General features: G+C 42.2%; 1 protein-coding gene across 13 annotated transcripts in view; it reads left to right on the top strand.

Moving 5' to 3' along the window:
- The window catches only part of LOC124952003, a 62129-nt gene that overhangs the window by 27944 nt on the left and 11398 nt on the right, over positions 1 to 22787 (top strand). For 3 of the 13 annotated variants that reach the window (XM_047501219.1, XM_047501220.1, XM_047501215.1), the window contains 3 exons: positions 42 to 196; positions 16830 to 16940; positions 20090 to 20203. In XM_047501219.1, coding sequence (XP_047357175.1) covers positions 42 to 196; positions 16830 to 16940; positions 20090 to 20203 — 380 coding nt within the window. Of the gene's footprint in view, positions 1 to 41; positions 197 to 1215; positions 1402 to 9973; positions 10629 to 16829; positions 16941 to 20089; positions 20204 to 22787 lie in introns of those variants that run through there. The other 10 variants (XM_047501222.1, XM_047501226.1, XM_047501216.1 and 7 more) reach the window with 9 other exon arrangements.

Below are 22787 nucleotides of genomic sequence, written 5' to 3'. Positions count from 1 at the left end.
AACAATTACATAACGCCACTATCTCGATTCAACGTTGATAGATAAATTTTGTCGGATTGTGTGCAGTGCGCTTTAATCGAAAAACAACCGACGGACGATCCAGCTGCCCGATTCGATCATCTCCTCTCAAAGACATCGCCGGTCTACACCAACGAGACGAAGAAGATCGACGAACAGTTGAAAGTTTTAATGAAAGGTAACGTCGTCGTACCGAGTCACCAGCCAGATTATCTCACTTTCAATGAAATATCTTTGAGAAAAAGATGTTCTGTTCTACGAAAAGATTGCTCTTTCTCGTCTGTTGGATTCGATGAGGTTTCTTCCTATACGGATGTCCAACTGGATGTATCGTTTCTTTTCTTGTTTTTTCTTTTTTTTTCTTTTTTTTTCTTTTTTCGATTCGACAGATCCAACAGGATCCAATAGGTCGTCTTATAAATCCGATCTAACGCCCAATTGCAAGACCGTTGATCTTGAAATAATGCTTTTCTATCGTATAATACATCCCAATATATATTTTGTATTGGATAATCATCGATCAATATTTCAATTTATTTTCCTTCCGTTTTTTCCGTGGGGAAAAATAACGCGCGTCGATCGAGCATCGCGATAAAATGCACGAATTTCGTGTCTTTCTTTTCTCATTTCCTCCTTTCGTGCTTCATCCGGTCCGGTCATTCCTTTACGCGGCGGCACTCTATTCATCGTTTCTCCTTCTTCGATTTTCTACCTTCACGTCATCCTAGCTTCTAGCCGCAGAGCAGCCGTGCACCCAGTGAAAATCTCTCTCTTGGTAAATTGAATGGCTTTACGAGCAGGATGGAAGTACCTAATAAGGTCTTCCTGGCTTATTGAAAGTTGGATTTCTCCGAGGTGCCTCTTTCCTCTCTCCCTCTCCCTCTCTCTATCGCGCGCGCGCGCGCGCTCGCCAACTTCTCTTTCTATCTTTCTTTCTGTTTATCCAGCTTATTGATAGTTCGCCACGGCGGTGGCGAAAACCTAGAAGAAAATGAGCCAGCCACCGTTGGAAAATCCTTTCGAAAGGAACCAAACTGTATTATCAATGTTACATCATAGGATATATTTAAACTCGTAAATTCATACCCATTGCATTAGAAAAATATCAAAGATAATATAACTAAAATGTCGGATTTATCCGTCACTTGAAAATTTGGATTTCAACGTACTAATGCAATTTCCAATGTGTGAAGTCAGGTTTCCCAGAGAAAAAGTCGAGACCGGCGATGGAACAATTTCCGAAATTGAAGATTACAAGGCCGTCAAAGATCGTCAAAGGATCGAAGAAGAAGCCAATTGTAAATTAATATAGTACACTTTTCTGTAACTCAAAAGTCCTTGCTCGATATAAAAATAAGATAAACTCGAGTCGTCAAATCACAAGGTGCATTCGTATTTTCTCGCGGCAAGTCTTCTTTCATACAGGAGAGAAAAATACAGGAGAATTTTTGCGACAACTAGGACGTAAGGAAGAAGATTACGTTCTCTTTGTTTCCACATTTTTGTTTCCTCCAAGGTTTATTTAGCGTGCAGCGTACTCGAAAGTCTAAGCGGATCTCCGTAGAGAGAACTCGTTTGGAAGGTCCGTCTGGCCTCTTTTTAAGTATAATGAAGTAACGCGCGAGTACGTCGAAACTTGTACTTGTCGAGCTCTAATGATCATTAAGAAAATATCTTATGGAAAATACGTATTAACAAGTGCCACACTACACTCGCGATAGATGACGATAGATGTCTGATTTTATAAAAATAGGAACAAGTTTCAAACGTTTACGTTTGGATTACGCTTGCGTTCGGATATCGTCGTAGCTCGCTCTTTATATCCTTCGTGTTCGTTCGAGCGTCGATCATAAAACAACGATTAGGAAACAATTTCGATCGCGTGTCCGATCTAAAGAGCTTCGCCCATAACACGGAATACCTTTGAAATTGTCCGCGTTTTCGGTACAAAACTCTTCTTACGAGCATACCTCGAGAAAAATATTCGCGTTGCTTCGACGCGAACGATCTTTAAAAGGATTCCTTCGATTCAAAGCCCCTTACTCTCTCTCTCTCTCTCTCTCTCTCGCGCGCGCGCATCTCATTTAAAAAATCTTCCTTTTCTTATGAGCGAACGAATAAAAGAGCGTCGAAATAAAAAGAAGCTCTCTATCAACTCGAGGCCATTCATCCCAAGGCCCAATTACATTTCTTCCTTTCTGCGGTGCGTATGCATCTATAGTGTGCCTTCGTTGGAAACTCGTCGTCCAATCGCAGCGACGTATCCTCGTCCTCTATGCGCATATATTCTACCATCTACGATTCCGTCGTAATCGAATCCAATCTCAAAATGGTCCGAAGCAATTTTCGAAAACAACTGCATTCCTCGAACAGTAGACAGAATAAATGATGCACGCGCGAACACGGAATACGAGAAAAGCGACCCTCTTTTTCTCTCCCTTCCTACCTCACTTTATCCGTTTCTCGCGTTACGGCGCTATCCACCAAAGTCTTGTTGTTTTTTCCGGAACAAGTTCGGTGTGTTTTCATTGCCAATTCTGGAATTGGAACGCTCTCGACGGTCGACCGGTTGGTTATACGGTATTTCTCGTGGAAATTGCTAAATTCTCTCGCCTCTGTCCTTTATCCCGAAATTTTCCTTTTCCGCTTCCCTTACGCATACGTATTTCTCGAGAGAGAGAGAGAGAGAGAGAGAGAGCGAATCGTAAAAATCGAGCAAGTAAAGTTTGTTTGAACTACGATTAGGTCGTAAAAGTCTGGCCGTACGGTGTAAATGCGGTAAAATATTTGAACTTGTCGCTTTTTCTTCTTTTTCTCTTTCATAAAAGTCACGAGAAATTAAACGATCCTCTCTATTTTTTTTTTTTTTTTTTTTTACCAACGTTTTTAGAAAGCAAATTAAACAAGTCGGCGAATTGGAAATTTTCGGTCGAATTAAAATTATTTATTCGACGATAAAAACGATTCTTCGTAATCGCTTAAGATTAAGAGTCGCGAGCAACGATCAAGCATGATCGAAGAATATTACGATCTTGTATGCGATACCGAACGCCTTAATAAGAATAAAACAATACTCCCAAAGAACATCCGCGAAGGGATTTTAACGACGTTGCCGTTTCGCGATCGAGCACAATTGCAACGAGTTTGCGCGAGTTTGAAACTTTTCCCGAAAGGATCGTCCGTACGTGACGTGGCACGTCATGTGAGGCATTCCATACTTACCGACATCGGTGAATTGGCCGAACCGCGTTATGCCACCTCGAGGCCACCGAATCAATAGAGCCGCCTGCCCGGTAGTTAACAATTTCGAATACCACGAGAGACCAGGGAGGAACGATGCTCTCCCGATCGACCAGCTCGCTGGCTCGTACGCTAACTCGCTCGTTCGCCCGTTCCTTTCGGCCCATTACTATTGGTACCAACACACTACGGCTGTCGTTACTACTACTCTAACACTACTGGGACGAATGGTCGCGTAAACTCTCCGCGCGTATAATAAAACTGTCGCACATCGAATCGTTTCGCTGGGCCATCCCATCCGAAGATGAACGGACGTGCGCGCGTGTGCGTACCTACGTTCGAACGAACCAGTTCTCGTTACGCTTTTACATCCCCGCGATCCATAACCGTCTATCGGAGTCCGTTTCGCTCGTGCTCTGGATTATTTTATTGCCGAAATACGAGGAAATTGCGACGTATACGTTTTTGCGACGGTGATACTCTTTCCCGCTGATAGGCACTCCCGCGGTAATAAATCTGATGGCGTAAGTTTAAATTCGGTGGGGGCCTTCCCGTAGAGTCCTCTCGTAGAGTCCTCTCGTAGAGTCCTCTCGGAGAAGAAAAGGCGACTGGACGAGCGTTATCAAACGGCAAATTTTCAATAAACACGTCACGCCGTTGGAAGCCGTTCGATCGCGCCTATTCGTTAAACGTACCTAGCTCCTCGTCGACGAACGTCTTAGTCGAGCGAGCTTTACGTACGAACGAATTGGAATTTGGGGCTCAGGATAATGGTAATTTCGAGGAAAGTTTTTTACTTCTTTTTTTTCTTTTTTTTTTTTTTTCTTTTGTTCTTTCTTTCATCTTTTTCTCCGCGCACAACGCAATCCCTATTAATCTCGTATCACCGCGAAATCGATCAAGGCTGACCGCTGCCACTTAACGAGGCGAACCACCGTACGTACCACGACGAGGAAGCGTCGAAGCGCGATCGGCAAGCGGCCAGGCTCTCTCGGTTAGACCGAAACCCATGCCACGTGACGGTGCCGCATCGATCCTCGAAATCGACTTTCTTCTATTCGGCCATTCCCATATCTATTCCTTATCTATCGAGTAGAAGGGAGGACGAACGATCCTTCGAACGTAATAAGAGCTACGTCAATAGCTACGTATATCGTCGCGTTAATCCACACCTGGGATCGTTAAGAATAATATTCAATTATTATAGATAATACGAGGACGATAACAGGCAAAAAGTTAAGGGTAAGAGGTAGCGGGGAAGAAACGGCATCGTTTAGATTTAATTTCCAACGCGAACCGATTAAATCTCCCGCGCGAATTTCCCTTCCTTCCCGTTCTTACGTAACACCCTTGGCTCGTATTCGGCCGCTATGTCGAATGTTCGGATGAAACTTATAAAGAGAGGGAATCGTGGATTTTTACGCGGATATAAAGACGCTCGACACCTCGTATAACATCATTTATCGTCGATCGACGATTATTCTTAAAAAGCTATCGCCCCTCACACTTCGCAGATCTTTCGAAGATCTCCTCTCGAGAAATATATTTCCCCTTTTTTCCTTTACGAAGAACTAATAGAAAATGGACAGACGCGAGAAAATCGGGATATGAGCCCATTATCCATTACGAGTTTTTTGCACCGATAAAATTTCCGAAAGTGGCGCTTCCTTCCGCTGCATTTCCGAATAGTCTGCCCTGTCGATTTTTATATGCGCCAATCTCTTCTCCCGTCATGGATAAAAGATACTCGCGTTCTAAGATCGACGATAACGTCGATCGACGTTGACCGATGACAAGTAATCATTATCTACGCATACTGGAAAGATATCCGAATGAAATCGAAGAAAAGAGATGGTAAAGAAAAAAGAAGATAACAAAGAAATGACGATGCTCGTAAGAGCGCCCTTACGAAATATCTTCTCGCAACGTCTTCTCGGTCTCGAGCGAATAAATGTGCTCGCATTAGGGGTCGCGGACAATGGTTAGACCGAACGGCACTATCCCGAGGGACTACTGTGCTTTACGATGACGCATCGTCCGTGAAACTCCGTCGTTCCTTCGGAGCCGCCGCATCGGTTCTGGGACTTCTTAACCCGAGACTCTCCGTGCTCTTCGTCAAACCCTCATTGAAATTTAAATTTTCCTACTTTTAAAGAAGATTTTCTCGGAGAAAGGACAGCGGTGTTCTGATTCTCAATGGCTCGCGAGACAATTTCGAAAAGCGCATCGCTTTTTCCTACTCGCTTTTCTATCGACCTTAAAATACCCACCCAGTGCCGATTCGCCGATGTCATTAAAATTATTTTCATCGTCGCAATCGTAAATCTTTTCGCGATATTACTCGCTCGATGGATACACCGGTTTCATCCGACGGCGGCAAAGAACTAAAGGGAAGGCGATTCGCTTCGTGTATATATGTATATGTATGTATATATATATATATATATATATATATATATAAAATTCGTGCGTAAATAAGAGATTCACGTAGAAGTCGTTAGTTCTCGCCTAAGAGCAGGTCGAAAATGGAATATGAATGGGGCGACTACGTTCTCGTTTTCTCCCAGAGGAAAGGACGAGAAGGAGGACGTTATGGCCGGCGTGCGGCCGAATTGCGGGACGAATTTAACGTCGGCAGACTGTACGTAGAGATGGTAGATACTACGTGGGTACGTAGGTACACAGAGCCAGCGAGGAAGCTGGCTACGACAGCTGCCTGCCGGAGGCTTGTGCGGGGTCGCCCTCGATTTGGTTCGCGCGACGAGCAATTTGACGGAGTGCGCTGTAAAGGGAGGCGTCTGAACTTTGAGGGAAAGCTTTCGACGGAGTAATTTTGATAATAGTTCCCTTCGCGTGTCTGCCTAGAAGCTTTGCCACAAACGTGCGTATATTTCTCTTTCTCGCGCGCACACACACGCACGTTGCGCGATACGTATTTCTCTCCGTTTGCCAAGCGGAATTTCTCCTACTCGATCGAGCTCGTTAAGAAACCCGGCTCTAGATCGTTATCAGTTGATCTTCCTTCTCGTAATAATCTATCGCGATTAATACCACCGATGCGTGTTCCCTCTGCCGTCGCGAAGATGCCATTATGCCGGGACGTTATTCGCTTACGTCGGCTAATTCGATTGCATCGTCAACAACAAGGTCAGCCGTTTTACAACGTTTTACTCGCATCGTCGTTAGAACGACGATAGGAGGAAGAGTCAGTCAATCCCGAGCGGAGTACCACCCTATCTATCGTAGGACGAGATAGCGTCTACTACTATCCTTTCGATTAGACAGAGCCAAGTATGGGCAACACCCTAGACAATCTAATTACTGGTTACACACTCGTCAGAATTTAGTCCGTTCGGAGCTAGCCTTCTTCTCTATCGCGGGATAAAGTTTACCGACTCAAATTGAACCGTTTTCGAGGGTACGTCCCTAATCTAATTATTTCGACGTTCTTCGATCGTAACTCGTACGTATCTACGTCGATCTTTTCTTTGACATTATCAAAATCGATTATCCTAACGTTCTCGAGCGTTTTGCAGGGGAAACGAACGGTATGTAAAAAAAAAAAAAAAAAAAAAAAAAAAAAAAAAAAGAAAAAAAGAAGAAACAAAAGAAAAAAGAAGAAAAATAGATTCGACTAGGGTATCGTAAAGAGTAAAGCACGAAGAGTAAAATTCAGACTCTCCCTTTCCTGATTCAAGGCCTATCGGAACTAATTCGGTTCGATCGAGCAAACCCGGATTCCTCGGGTAAATCCGCCTAAACGCGATTCTCCGATTGATACCGAATATAAGCCATCGGAACGCGAATTACGAGAAGGGATGTACGTTACCCGAGATGTAAATCAAATTCAACGTAAGTGCTTTGAAAAAGCGTTACGATCACCATCGTCTATACATACTATTTGATAGCCCGTCGCAAATTTTTTTCTTTAATATTAATTGTGATCGAAGGTCATCTCTAGGAATATTCTCTTGGATATTTGCTTATCAATAAGGTGATAATTGAACGATGCCACATCTCGCTATTCTACGTGTTGAAGTACGACGACGACGAGAGAGAGAAATTAAATCTGGAACGCCCATAAGAGCCTGAGGGAGCATAAGAGGGAAGATCGATCATACGTGACCGTACATACACCGCTCGTACGTATGGAGAAGGAACGCCGATACGTAAATACGTTCGTGCACATTCTACGCTCGTTCCCATCTCTATCATATTATATAGTCTTACCTAGAGAGAAACAAACAAAGTCACGATGTATATACGAATATTTTGCATGGAACGTATATACGCGGAAGCGATAAGACGAGAAACCTATGGCTTACGCAATACAGTCAACGTTATTTATTTATAATCGTACATAGAGATGAGCGAGTTCACATGCACAAACATAAATCATAAGGAAGCAGGTTGGGAGGTATATAAAGACGAAGGGTTGGCCCTTGTGTCTGCTGGGTCTGCATTATTGTTATGCCCGTTTCTATACGAGAATAACGCTAAGGTAGGAAAGTAGGGAAGATTTCATCTCGGTCCAGCGATGGCCGAAAGTATGAGATCGTTCAGATCGTATCAGGGGATAAGGGTTCGAGGGGCTGGTTAAGATTTATGCGCTCGAACCGATACAACCGCTACAAATCAGTTATCCTCTGTCTCGTAACTCGTACATTCGTACTCGAAACATTCGTACTTGCTACTGCTACTACTCTCGAACGATTTCCGATCCCTTCGTTCGTTGCCATAAAGTCGGATAATCTCGTAGAGTCTTGCGTTTGGAATGAAAAATCAACGATTTTACAAACAAATTCCCTCGATAGATAAATCTTTACGTAGCATTATCGTCCATCAAACGTCGGTTCGTTAATTATCGTATTTATCGACTCTATTATTTCGAGATAGGAATTTCGGTACGCGCGATATAGATTAAAATGACATAATAACGTTTAACGATTATCAGGTGAACAATGAAAATTGATTCCGCGCCATCAAAGCGATGGGGAAAGACCGGATATTAGCGATGGCGGGTCGCTGAGATAAACGCGCAACGGATGCGACGTAGGTATACACAAATTACTCGTACTAGTTATACTTTTTCCTCCTTCCCATAATTAAATATTCAATTATATATACATATTGCTCCAAATGGGGGAGAGTGGGAAAGAAAAAACCTATAATCCTGCTGCTTTCACCCAAATTACGATTCTTTCCTCTATTCTATTCCTTTTTTTTTTTTTTTTTTCTTTTTTCTTCAATCACGCTTCCTTTGTCTTTTTCAACTGGGGATGCTTCGATGCGAATTCTCGCGTTACTTTTTCTTTTCCACTTTCTTGTAAGCCAACGTCGACGTCTCTTCGCAAAGCACGTTTTATATCCTACGGTATACTCTTTTACGTTTCAATCTAGAAATCTGGAAAGACGGGAAAAGCGACTTTAATCAAAAAAGTTTATGTAAGTGAGCCCTACGCATATATGTGTATGCGTTGGCGGTGCCTAGAGATAAATATTGAACGGATCATAATGAATATTTAATCTACGATTAATATTCTTTTTTTATCCTATGAAATGTATCGTGATTATTTGACAAGTGCCAATGAAATTGAAAGCGTTAGACGTGCATTCGCTGGCATTAATTTGGAAATTCGAGCATATCCGTAATATCGACTCGATTGTCTTACGTTAAATAGTTGAAAAAACGAATTCGATTTAGAGGATAAACCAACGATACGTAACTTCCATTTTCAGCGTTGTTCGTTATTTAGGCGTGAGTTTCCCTTAAAAGCGTAGTTACGGCGTAGATCGCGATCCAAAGGAGAAAGGGAAACGATGCCGACGTCAGCGAGTCCGGACGAGTTTCTCTCTCTCTCTCTCTCTCTCTCTCTCTCTCTCTCTCTCTCTCTCTCGACCCTGTAAACGAATTTGCAGGGACGACAGAGTCGATGGTGATGGAGCATCAACGATTCGAAACGGTTCGTAACGAGCACGTCGAGCCAACCTCGGCATTCGGTATTGATCCTCTTTCGATGAAACAACGTAATTGCCTCGCTAATCGTGGTTAACGCAAGATTGAACGACAGACGGTGAAAGAGAATGAAAGAGGATCAAACCCAAAGAGGTGCACGACCTACAAGCATTGCCTAGTCAACGAAAATCGCGACACGCGGTTTGTCGATCAAAAAGTCCTCTTGTGAACCTTTTCGATGTTTCTCGGGCTTCACAAAGGAAATGTTTCTTCGTTACAAGACTCTCGCCTTCGAGGAACCAGTTTCGCTTAATTTATTTTTGAGAGAGAGACAATTGAACGGTGAAAATGATTGAATATCTCGAACGCGATATAATACAATGTCGCTTTATCTCGTGTAGGTATATTAAATATATCTATTCCCTTTGTTTGTTTACTCGCGAGTAAGGTACTAGAGAGAGGGAGAGATGCGAATGGGATCTGACCGTGCGACAACACACGGTTGAGTGCCAACGCGAAAGAGACGGCAGATTCGATCGTAAAGGCAATCTCGACGCGAGGGCTAAGTTTACGGTTAAAAGATATAAGCTCAAATGTGTGATCAGGCTGGATGGCTCCATTGTTTCCCAACGTATACCTTTGTAGCTCGAACGAACCCGGTAATCCCTTTTATCGAATTTCATTCGCCCTCATATCGCCTTCGGTTTCGTCCTTTCACTTCGTAAATTCCACTTGTTCGGCTTAACTTTTTCCGCTTAGAATCGGATCGGACGGACGTTCGGCTCGACAGAATTAAGATCGCAAATCGTCGTAGCAACCTCCACGGGACTACTACCTCGTCGTAGAAGAATGGTCAACGAGGGAGAATAAAGGAAGGAAAGATAAAGAAGCAGGAATATTGAGGATCGACTTAAATAAAAATTAAAGGAATATAAATAATGGTCTAAAGTAAAAAACGAAAGAGATGGAGATTCTTCTAATCTAATAGAAAAGGAGACAACGAAAGGTAACGATGGGACGATTCATAGGAAGGAACGTCAGGGGGAATTATCGTCGGTCAATTATCTACAGAGAAGTAAGAAAGAAAAAGAAAATATACCAAGACTATGCTTTTAATACGAAATATTTCATTGTACCGTATACGATACTTATGCTCGAAGGCGTTTGCTTTTCTAATTCGAGGACGAACTGCCAGAGGCATTCGCCTGGGAAACGTTCAAACGAGAACTTCATTGTGTTCGCCACAATACGATGCCTCCTCTCGCATCCTATTATCGCGTACCTTCTACCATCCTGGAACCGACGTGTTTATCGGCTCTTCTATTTTCCGCTTTTCGCCTATATTCTTCGGAATAAAAAGCCAGGTAATTTGGCTTTCTCGAGGATTCCTTGTTCGAACGAGATACCTTTATAAGTAAGTAAACGAACGATGCGTAGGTAAGTACGTACACATGTATTTACGACCTGCATTTCGCCGCACATATTTACAAGTAAATATTCTCCGAGTAAAAGCGAACGATAGTTTGAAGTTCATTCCGTCTATAGCTCGGTTTTTTTGCTATCGAGTCAAGCTTTGCGAAGGTAGGTAATTCTTGGACAAAGCGTGCTCGTACTTTTCGTTAAAAGCCAGCACTGGTCTTATTTCTTTCTCGCTCATCCGAGAGCAAAGAGAGAGAGAGAGAGAGAGAGAGAGAGAGAGAGAGAGAGAGAGAGGTAGCACTCTGGCTGGCGCTCGGCTGATCTCGTAATCCGTCGATACATCAGAGTTACCATTACCGCGAATGGCGTCTATCGGTTTAAATCCGTACCTTACGTAGGTGTGTCACATAGCGAGATGTGTGCGTGCGCTTACAAATCCTCGTATAGGCTCCTAAATGTAGGACGGAAGGAAGGAGCACGTGTGCAAGCAAGAAAGTCTTAAGCTTCTTACGAGGGCGCGCCAAGGCGATTGCTGGCTGGAAATCTGCTTGGATTTGAAATTATTCGATGAACTTCCTCGGAAGGATCTTCGTCGATTATTATTTTCAAAGGGGTTCGAATAACAATGGCACAATTAACATCGTATATCGAGGATTTTACATGTCCAAAAATGGACAATGCGAATGGACATATTGAAAATTTAAAAAGATAAAAGGTAAGAATTAGTTTAACGGAGCCTCTCGTCGCAAGAGTCCGACGCACCCGACCCAATTAAAAACGTAGTCATCGTCGGCTTTATCGTCGGATTCGACGTCATTGGCGAGAGAAAAATCGCCGGTATTTCGGCTATCGAGGAAGAAATAAAATATCAGTCGATAATCCTTAGCTCGGAGCAAGGAGAAGAAGGATGAGCGATATCGTGGCCAAGGAAGGTTCCTTTGTCGGAGGTCTCGTCGACCCCTCGGTAGGTCCGAGAAAAATTAGGAGCCCTTCGGACGGATCGATTTTCGCAGCGAGTACGAAAGAAAAGAAATAAGAAGGATTAATGTCGTATTATTAGCCCGTTGTCGTATTATCAATTCGTTGTTAATCCAAATGACTTTATAAATATCTTATAATAAAAACACGGGCAAAAGCTTTTTACTTCATATTAAACATATTTTGCGCCGTTTCAACGATTTTTTTTTATTTTATTATTATTTTGCGTCTAGCGAGAATAAAGAAAATGTACGATAATAACGTGGATATGGTTAAAATTATCGAATCGTAAAAAGCATAATCGGTCGATAATTAATAATACCCAATCGAGCGTGCATACAGAAGGAACATTTCGTTTTTCCACGAAATGGAAATTTTCCCCTTAGCACGGATTATATTGGACGCAATAACTGGCAGCGTATAAATCTATTTAAGTATTTAGAAAGGAACACGCAATCATAGTCTATACGTGCGGTCACGCCAAACGTAAATCTCGTCGAGCTCGCGGTTCCGACTTGTTATATAAATAATATGACCCATTACGAAGAGAATGAGGCAACGTTAATTGGGTCGCTCGTGTACGTTATGGTTACGTCCGAACGGGCAACGACGTTCAGTTCTGAAAAGTTAAAACGTTACATTACGTACGAGGGCAAAGATATATAATCCTTTCTCCGAATAAGTTTTTTAAAAAGGGTTATTCGCCAAATCTGCGGAAAGCTATTGAAACGAAGGGAAGGACGGATGTACACTACGAATTACGAATCTCGAGCGTGGCAACTAAAAGAAGATTGCCTGATATTGTTGTGCGAGCCAAAGGCCGATCCTTTTATCAAATTAATTAAAGTCACATCCTAAGGCTGCCGAAGATGACAACATAGTCTAGTGATGACAAAGACGATAAAGGATATTTCTTTATTTTAAGTGTCGCTGTGAGACACTTAATAAATTTCACGTACGCGTTATGTCGCGTCGCCCAAAATTCTTTACGAAACTCTATTCCGATCGTCAGTGTTCCATTCAAGGAGATACTTGTCGTTTAAACTTGTCGACTTGTTAAATCGATCATCGTTCGCATTAATATGTATCTGGTTAATAAATTCTAGATAAGTCTCATCTCGTCGGCGATCTTTATTCGATTCGACGCAAGCCGGTCTCCCATTTCTCGATATTATACTTTAATCGTCCTGGGGGATCGGGTCTTTATTACGGACTGCCGAGAAGTTCGGGTGTCATGATTAATTACAGACTGCAAGATGCACGAGCCGGTGGCAAAAGAGCTTCGATGACACCTTTCCTTTGTCAAATTATCTCCAAGAGGGCTCTTCGAGGCCTCTCCTTGGAGGGTTACAGGGCGCCTATCAAGCTCTTCGTTAGCCCTATTTTCGCCTTTCGAGATGCTCCGAGAGAGATTTCATATTTCCAAGCCCCGATTATTTCGCGGTCACGAAACGAGGAATAACTTCTAATATCTTTTCTAATTTAATTAATCGCAACGCGTCGCATAGGAATTTCTCATTTTCAACGTCTATTTGATCGTCGGCCATTGAAACTCGGAGCGAAGGTGGTCTATCTTCTATAGATGCGAACAACGAACTTTCATTTTACGATTAGTCGTCTCTAGTCTGCGTTCTCGCGCGATCTTTCACAAGAGCCAATCCTACTTTCATCCTCGTACATTCGCTCGCTCGTACATTCCCACGTTCCTAGGATTCAATTTGCATCGTCTCTTGAGTTTCAAGCGTTGATGCAACTTTTCTAGAAGGCCTTGAAGACGAATTGCCGTTTGTGTACACTCTTGAAGATTTAGCGGATGTCTGAAAGGTAGGTAGGTAGGTAGGTAGGTAGGTAGGTAGGTAGGTAGGTATGTAGGAGGGAGGGAAGGAAGGAAGGAAGGAAGGAAGGAAGGAAGGAAGGAAGGAAAAAACGAAGGGAGTAGGACGAAGAAAAATGTGTACATCGTAGGAGGGTGGAGTTTATATGAGATCTTTCTAGCGTGCCGTCTGCTTTATATTCTCCTCCGTACTTTGGATTATCAACTCGTCCTTTTTCCATGATACAACGTCTTTCCCGTGTACGAGTAGGGAGATATATATATATATATACTTGGTTATGTGTGCGTTGCTCGAAACCATTCAAACTCGAATGCTCGTCAACTCCTATACAGGAAATCGAAAGAATCAAGAAGGGAGAGAGACGAAACGAAACTTACTTTTTTATTTCTTTCCTTCTTTCATTCTTTTCTTATGATTTTTTTCTTCGACGAATAGACGAATAGAAAATTTTCCCTTTAAACGAATAGTCATGGAAAACGGCACAGCTCAACGCAAGAGATCGGACTGTTAAGCCATTAAACACCTGAGATAGTGTCGTTCTTCCTTGTAATTACTATCAGCCGACTGCATGATTCGCCCTGTAAACGAAGCATAATACATCGGTCATGGTCGCATACCGATTAATTTCGGTGAACTAATTTCAACCTGCGATCATTCGATAGCGAATGCTGAACGTTGATTAAAAACGCAAAACACGCACGACTTTCTTTCGATATGGACTATCCAACGAGTACGAATCAAATTAGGCCAAACAGTTTCGTTGATATCTGCTAAAGATCGATCGACATCGTAAGTTTTTGTCCGTGATCTCCTTAGATATTAATATTTATTCAAAAATAAAAAAAAAAGAAACGTTGACGAACGATTCGCAATCGACTTTTCATTTGGTTTTTTTTTGTTTTTTTACATAACAAAACGGGAACTCACCGCAAACAAGATAGGAGTAATTTTAATCACAAGAACCGTCGTTCCGAGGGCAAATCGTCCTTGCTTCGATTTTCGAGAGTGGTACGAGAACGAACTCGTTGGACCGAAGGTCCGAGGAAAATCCTAATGGGAATTCTATTATACTTATCGCTCGAATGCTTGTGCTGACCATACTGCTCTCGGTTCGGAACTGTCTTCGAAAGGAAAGTTATTCGCATTACTACGTCGAGAAAGTTTCGCAACTGTCCCTTCCATATGCTCTTCGCCGGAAATTCAAACCGGAAGACGTCCGATTGATCGTTGGACCAATAATACCGTCAATTTATGCCTCGACACTTTGTCACAATGGCGCAAATCACAAAGGCCGATCGATTAATTCGATAAGATAAACGTTCCTAAAAGTCGACTTTTCGAATGAGGTCATGCGACGATCCGTCCTTTGTTTCGACGAAACGTTGTTTTCTCGTTCGCAAACTTTTGTCCGTCCGCGCATAACAGGTCAACGGAAGAAACTTTTGTCGACTTGTTCGCCAGTTGATCGATGCGAGAACCAAGTCAGATTTATCGAATCCACGCAACTTGATCTTTTCCGTTCCACGTTACTCCGATCTGCCTGCATACGTGCATACATACGTGTATGTATATATATATATATATATATAACTCTCGGAGAAGAGCCAACCCGATCTTCCGCGAAATAAAAGGCTTGTTTAAAGAATCGAACGGCGAAAGCGCAGTAGTGCGAGGCGGAAGAGTGGAGATTAAGGAGAAGTGCCGAGCATCCCTTATCTCGTAACACTGTGCCAAGCGAATGGTACTCGAACGGAGGACACGCAGGGAGCCAAGTTAAGAGATAAAAGATCCTCCCTACAATTTACAACTAATTTGAGATTCTTCAATCAGTAGTGTGATCTTGCATTCGTTTCGTTCGTTCGTTCGTTCGTTCGTTCGTTCGTTCGTTCGTTCGTTCGCTCGCTCGTTCGTACCGCGAAAGAATTTTTCCAATTGAATTTTCCAACCAATGGGAAACTTACGAGTCGTTCTTTTGTCGCGTGTCGTCGTTACGAAGGCCGATAAACCGATAAAACACAAAACCAAGCCAAACATTTTCTTCCCTCTTCCTTCTTCTTTCCCTTTTTCTCTTTAGAAATTCGTCGTAAGGCAAAATAACGGGTTCATAACGCGTCGAGCGTTATATTACGAAATTTCATTGAAAAGATAAAACCTATTAAAAGAACGGCTGAAAAATGAATAGAAGATTTTTGAATTGGTTCCAGTACGTTTACGAATACGTCATTACGCGTTCCCCTTTTATCTCATTGTTCCGAAAATTCTTGGAAAACATGTGCACTTAGCCGAGAGAGTTATTGAAAAATCATTGTGGCCGAAAAATAAATAAAAACGCAAAATCCATTTTACGTTTGCCTCGTGGTAATACACTTAATCGATAAGAAAAAGCGTTAGAACTCGACGAACGCGATATGATTTTAAGAAGACGTTATAAAAAAGTTTCTACAGGAACGGGAACGTAGCTTCGCTAAATAATAACTATTCATCGCTGTTCGCCATTCAACCATAACACCCGCCATAGAAATGACGCGTTTACATGATTACAATAGAAACTCGATTACGGAACTTGAGAATTCGCGGCTTATTCGCCTATAGGGAAGGTACGTTCTGTCCTCTGTTTGCTCGGACGTGATGCTAGAATGCATAGTACATACTAGTATTATGCATATCGTCTACCACGATTAGACGGGAACGAATATCGTAAATAGAATAAAAAAAAAAAAAAAAAATATCGCGAGTGTGTAAGCATTATGGATTATCGATTAGAAATTACTTTTAAAATACGACAACAGTTAATATTGAAACGTTCCATCTGAAAAGGGTTCTATCTTTCGCGTTAATGATAATACATATGCATGACACGCTGTACGTGTGTACTTTATCGTTGGATGACGAAATTCGATGTAGCTCGACGTGCGCCATGGAAGATACACACGCTGTATATGCATATACATGGTGTATGCCGATCGAAAACATCGGCAAAGCCGTGTGCGTATTGGTCGTACGTGTATGCGTTGCATGCTTTAGAGCAGATTGCTCGTCCAAGTACTTACTTGCGTCAACGATGCAAGCGCGTGACCGTGTTGTATGCGTGACCAAACGCGAACACACTCTCTCTCTCTCTCTCTCTCTCTCTCTCTCTCTCTCTCTCTCCCTCCCTCTCTCAAGATTTTCATGAATAACGCATGAACCTTCCGACGGTAGCTGTCACGCGACGAGCAACGATGCCGGAGGATAGAGTTCAGCTTGAATGGACGACAGACGAAATTCGACTTTCTCGTTTCTCTTAATTTCCCTTTCGGCCTTCGGACCGAATATACGGGAATCTTTATCTCTATTATTTATAAATAATAGCCCGACCTGATCGTTGCCATTATTTTTTCCAGAGTCGCGGTATATCGGACGGCGGAAGGATGTGAGAGGATTATATGGGTGAACACCAAACGGGCAGAGCAGATCCGTCGAAATCACGAACACGTGGCGAGACGTGAAGCGGGGTAAGCTAGTCATTTAGAAAGTCCATACGTTTTATACGACATTTTCGTTAATCCACTGGCTCTATATATCGATACGGATACGGGTTCAACGTGAGAGCTCAGAATAAAATCGAGCGACACGTTTTATTTACGATTACGTTATAGGTTTTATTATTCCACCGGCGGAATCGATCCCGCGCCTTCGTCTCAGGCGGGATAAAAGCTGACGATTGAATAATCGATCGGCAATTATTTTTCATCTCTTTTTACAAACGAACGAGAATGGATATATTATATATCTCTATGGTCACGCTCGTGCATGATCCAGGATAATTGACAATTGAACAGCAGAATGAAAATAGATGGATAAACTTACATATCGATATTCCCATATCTGATGTATACTCGTGTACTCGATGTATGTAACGTTAGTGCATCGCGTTAGTCTCAATTCGGTGCCGGAAAGTTCGACGAAGTATTTTAATTTTTGTTATTGGGATCAGCCATTCGGTTTACCAACCAATTCCTATACGATAGGATCTTCTTTCTGCTCTTACAAATACACAACTCCTTTACGTAATATTATATGAGAGGTCCCTACCCCTAACCATTTCTCATCGATAAAAATAGTACCTAGACATAATCTCGGGAGGAGGCCATTTTTCAAAGATATCGACGGGATGATAGCTGACAACTATTTTTTTTTACTTTTGCGCAACGATAGAAACTGCTTCGGCAAAAGTGGTCTCTTCGATCATATCGCTCGGACGTATCCTTTGATCCGTAACCTTTCGAGCGCGAATCATTAAACGATCTATCAAACGGTTTATCCTTTCGAATTTCTACATAGACGTAGACAGGCGCGAAATTCCTCTGAAATCTTTTCGCGATACACGAGTATCTCTCTGTTTAATGGATATTCGGTAAGGTTCATTCGTCTTTCGCTTTTTCGAGAGAGAAAAAGGAAGAAAGAAAAGAGAAAGAAGTTAAAAGAGATTAGCTACGGGGGTTGTTGAAAAAGCAAGTGAAATCGATCTACCACCGTACAAAGGATCCTAAAAGGTGGAGATATAGCATAGGGCGAGGATAGCCATTAGGGTTCCTTTGCCGTAGGGTGAATGGTAGTACTCCCGTGTATCTAGTCGGTAGCCAAGAGGAGAAAGTCTTCCTTTCTACTTCTCGAAGATAAAAGAAAAAGGGGAAAAAGGGAAGGAGGCAGAGCTCGATCGAAAAGCTCGCGGGGTGCCGTTCTTTGCTCTTTCTAAGGCACAAGACCTTTGCGACCGCAGAGAAAACTGGTGTGCAACAAGGATCGACCGCGAACCCGCGAATCGTAAAAGCTTCTCTCAATTTCTCCGGGAAAAGAATTTGCGCATACGGCGCAAATCCTACATATATGTACGAGTGTATTTACGCAGGCGTCTCTGTTGCCTGCTAACGTACGGTGAACGTGACGGTACGACCAAAGAAAAGTATGGAAAAAGAAGGAGAGAGGAATGGGAAAAAAGTTGTTTCCTCAAGGATTTCCTCACGTGGGTTTGCAACAAAGTAACTAGATTTAAAACATTGTATCGTATCGCATCGCGATAAACGATATTAAAGCGCATACTTTTATAAATCGAAACGAATCTTTTTATCATAGTATCGTCCGCGATCCGAACAGGAACCCTTTGATAATTGGACGGTGTGTTATTTGCGAATTTCAAAAGCCACCATCTCTCGTTCCTCCTTTCAGAACCGTCGGCGGTTACGTTCGAAAAATCTATCCGACTACGTGCTTCCATCCACCCCCCTCTCCTGCCTGCGTGCGCGTGATAAACCACAAGATGGATGGATAGGTAAAGGGATAGGTAGAGGGAAATAAATGGAGGAGGAAAGGTACACTTACAAGGTGTCGCGCACGCGAAAACAGGAAATATCACGCGACCTCCACCTATATCGAGGCTACATTATTATTACGTGCCTGAAACGTTCTCGGCACGGCTGTGGTCGTGAAAATTTAATTAAAACGCTTCTCGAGCGTACACACTTCATCCCAGCGCGTTGTTCTCTCGGTGCTTACGCGAGAGAAATGCGATGCACCGCCGGTCGTCGCAAAGAGAATGCGACAGGAGCCTTGGACTTGACTCGTAACCAGCTCTCCTACTTCGATACAAATTTCTAAAGTGCTTTAAGGATAACGCGAGAGACAAAGTTGTTATCTATAGGTATACCAACCTCTATAGGTTCATCGTCCGAAAACTCGACCGTTTCGAGGACTCGTTCGAGGACGGGTATTCGCTTAATCGAAACTTTCTTCTCCTAGTTGAAAACTAGCTTCTCATTGCTCTCCGAGCTTGTTACATGGCGAGTTAACTCGCCCTCGAGATAACATAAAATTCTGGAATTTCCAAGAGAAACCGACTGAGAGATTAATGGGTGATTTTCTGTGAAACCGGGTGCCGGTGAAGGATAGTAATTTGAAGGGACTTACGCAATGTACGAGGATCGTACCTAGTATGCACGAGAATCGAAGAGAGCTGAGAAAAGGAGGTTCTCATTTTTGCTCGATGTTTTATCAAACTTATGTTATTACATGTGGCTCTAGGTCTACTAGGACTAATTAATAGCTCGATTCGAAGGATATCGGGTCGTTGTCGTCTAACCTGGTAGAAATATTTCATCTCGATATCGATTTATGCGTCCCTATGTATTTTCGGGAAATCGCCCGAAAATCTCTAAATATAGATTTAATACGTTTATAACGTCGTCGGCGCGCACATGCGAACGAATCTCCGTCGAGCGTTTTCAGAACGAGTCTATAAAACTATTTCAAATATCGATTTCGCTTAAACACATTATTCTCTCGTGCGAAACTATGTAGGGAAATGAAGTAAAGGATCGAAAGACGAGTTATCTCGATTTCTTTGGGAGACAAAAAGTTTTCCAACTGATCTCGATCGCACGACCAAGCTTGGACCTTTCATAAATTTCCTTAGGTACGTGTACTTGATATGCTAATCGAGTGTCTTTATTAATTATAGCTACCAGAGCCGAATTAATCGATTGAAACGATCTTTCTCATTGAAAACGAGGAAAATATATATATATATATATATATATATATATGTGTATATACATACATATTTATACGTTTATACGATATGTAACGTCCTTTTCCTTTCTTGTAGCGTTGAGCCTGCTGTGCATAAAGAAATTCTTCGGGAGTGCGACGATGCTGGAGGCTCCACCCGGAAGTCGCGAAGATCTCGTGGAAGCAGCGAGAACTCCATGTACGCCTACAGGTCGGTGTCATTAACTTTACAATCTTTTCCTTTACACAGGGAATGATTAAAACTATAATCGGCTAAAGAGCCGATCATCCACCGCTATATAATTTTCACCACGTCAAACGCGTATAGGCTAAAAACAATGAAATTCTCTATCTCCCTTAAGCTATTAACGGACTCTTAACGTAAATCCTATCCTATTTTCTAACCGATAGAATTGGTCCTCTCTGATCAAACGCGAGGCATTTTTCGATCCTTCGAAAGTGCCTATCCCTGACGTCGTCCAATAAGTGCGAATGTTTCACTCTTTTATAAGGATTTTTACATCCACAACGGATGGAGCTTCGAACCTAAAGAAATTCAGCAAAGCGCGAATAGGAATAAAAGAGCAAAAAGAGAAAAGTGTAATTTGCCTTTCTGATTGGCCGTCTTTCAACGAAATAACCCACGGTAGCAAACGTCATCGGTGAGAAAGAACACTGTTATTTCATGGTACAACAGGTGCCATTATTCCACGCAGACATTTTCGAGATTCTTTCATTTTTCCTTTTCTTTTCCTCCTCCCCTCTGTTCCTCTTTCTCTCCTTCATTCGCAAGATCGAAAGATAAATTATTGAGCGGCGATCGATCGCCGCGTCATCTAAAATCACTCGAAAAAGTTTCGCTTTTACTGCGTCATATTTGATCATCGGTGGAAAATAAGAGAATAATGAGAGCAGCGTTCTCCTTTCGTCCTTTGTTCAGCGACTGCGAATTCTTTATGATTAATGCTTTATAGTATATCGCAATAGACGTGTGTGTATATACACACATATATATATATATATATATATATATATATATATATATAAATAGAAAGTTCTTACGAGGAGAAATGATCGTTCATCATGGACTCGATCTATACGCTGTAGCGTTGATTATAGCATTCTTCGATGTCCAAAAAGCAAACTGTATTCAATGCGGTAATAACGGCAATCGTCGCCCACCGCTTGCCACGTATGTACATATGTATGTAAATATTGAAATTGCCGATAACCGATAGTAGATATCTACATACATATATCGTAAGCACGCTCCCATAGAAATCGCATTAATTTCTACTAATGATTTCGCATTGATAGGAGCTATCTTCTGTAACTGGTAATGACGTTCGTTTCACTTATTGACTTTATTGAGACGCACAATTGAAGCAATGCGTTTACGATGCTCTCTCTCTTTTTCTCTGCCTGGAGTGTATCAATGCGGCACTCGAATCGTATCGACGCGAAAAGTTACGAACGTAAAAGACCGTTTAATCGGATTAATCGAGAGAGAGAGAGAGAGGGGGGGGGGTAATTAGCAGTAGCTTCTCAGGTATCTTTGATTCGACGATAACGAGACGAGACCAGTTTCATTCTACGAGCAGTAAAGCTGCTCGCTTTTGTGACAACGGAGATCTTCTCGTTCGTTATTTAATTATCATCTTCTATTGCAAAAGGACATGCCGAAACGGAAATTTTCGTTCTTCGATAATTAATCCGGACATTAATTAACGCAACGTCGAATGAAAACGGTATTCGTTTTAATAACTGCACCGTATTACTTTAATGAACTTCACCATTATTTGTATCCACATTGAATTCCACAAGTAGAATTATTATTCCCAAGAGAAAGATCGACGAGCAAAGAAAGAAAGAAAGAAAGAAAGAAAGAAAGAAAGAGGGAAAGTTTTAATATCGTCTGATCAGTCTTGAAAATTATACGATTTTTATCGTTTCGATGTTTCACTCGCTCGCCATCTGGTTTCTTCTTGATATTAGCACGCACATCGAAAGAGTACCTCCCTTTCTTCTTGCCATTTAATTGCGTTAATAAATTTTCATTGCACATCCGTCGATCTCAAATACGATAGCTTTTAAATTTTCTTATTAGGTGCGACGTGGACGCCTTAAAAAACGACCTCTACGAGTTCTCTCGTCGATCATTGGATAAAGCTTCCGTATTTTCTCGAGCGAACTTTGATCCCTCGGTCGGCTTTTATAACTCCATTAGCAGTTTAATAACATAAAAGCTCGCAAGTAACGAGCGGGAACGTTCATTTTGATTCCCTATATCGCAATGGTCGTGCGTCATGTCGTTCCTCCTCGTCGATAACGCATAACATCCCCAATATCGCGAAGCGAAACGAGCTACTCGGTTAATTATAGAAGCGGACGACGGATGTTTCGCTTCGGTCGCATCTAAGTCTCAAAAATAAACGAGAAAGACTCTTAACAATTTCGACTTTTTCTTCAATGTTCTACTTATATTCGTTCGTGTTCATCAGGCCGGTGCTATATAAATTTTAACGAGTTTAGCTAATTACCAAAGTTTCCGGTTGTAATGAGGGAGAGACTGAGAGAGAAACGTCTGGATCTCGGTCTTGTTTCTTCGGTGGCTGGCCGACCGAACGACCGGTGGCCGAAGAAAACTTTTTGAATGCCTCAAGCTTCGACCTTCTACCCGCGAGCTCCTTATCGTTGCCCATTTCGAACGTTCGTTATTTACTTTTCTTCTTAAAATACCGGAGCCATCGTAGGAAAAAGCCGGTGAAAAAGGTATAACGTAGCACGGCATCGAG

This window comes from Vespa velutina, chromosome 10 (assembly GCF_912470025.1).
Source record: "Vespa velutina chromosome 10, iVesVel2.1, whole genome shotgun sequence".
NCBI classification, from domain to species: Eukaryota; Metazoa; Arthropoda; class Insecta; order Hymenoptera; family Vespidae; genus Vespa; species Vespa velutina.
This window is presented reverse-complemented; position numbering and strand designations above follow the sequence as displayed.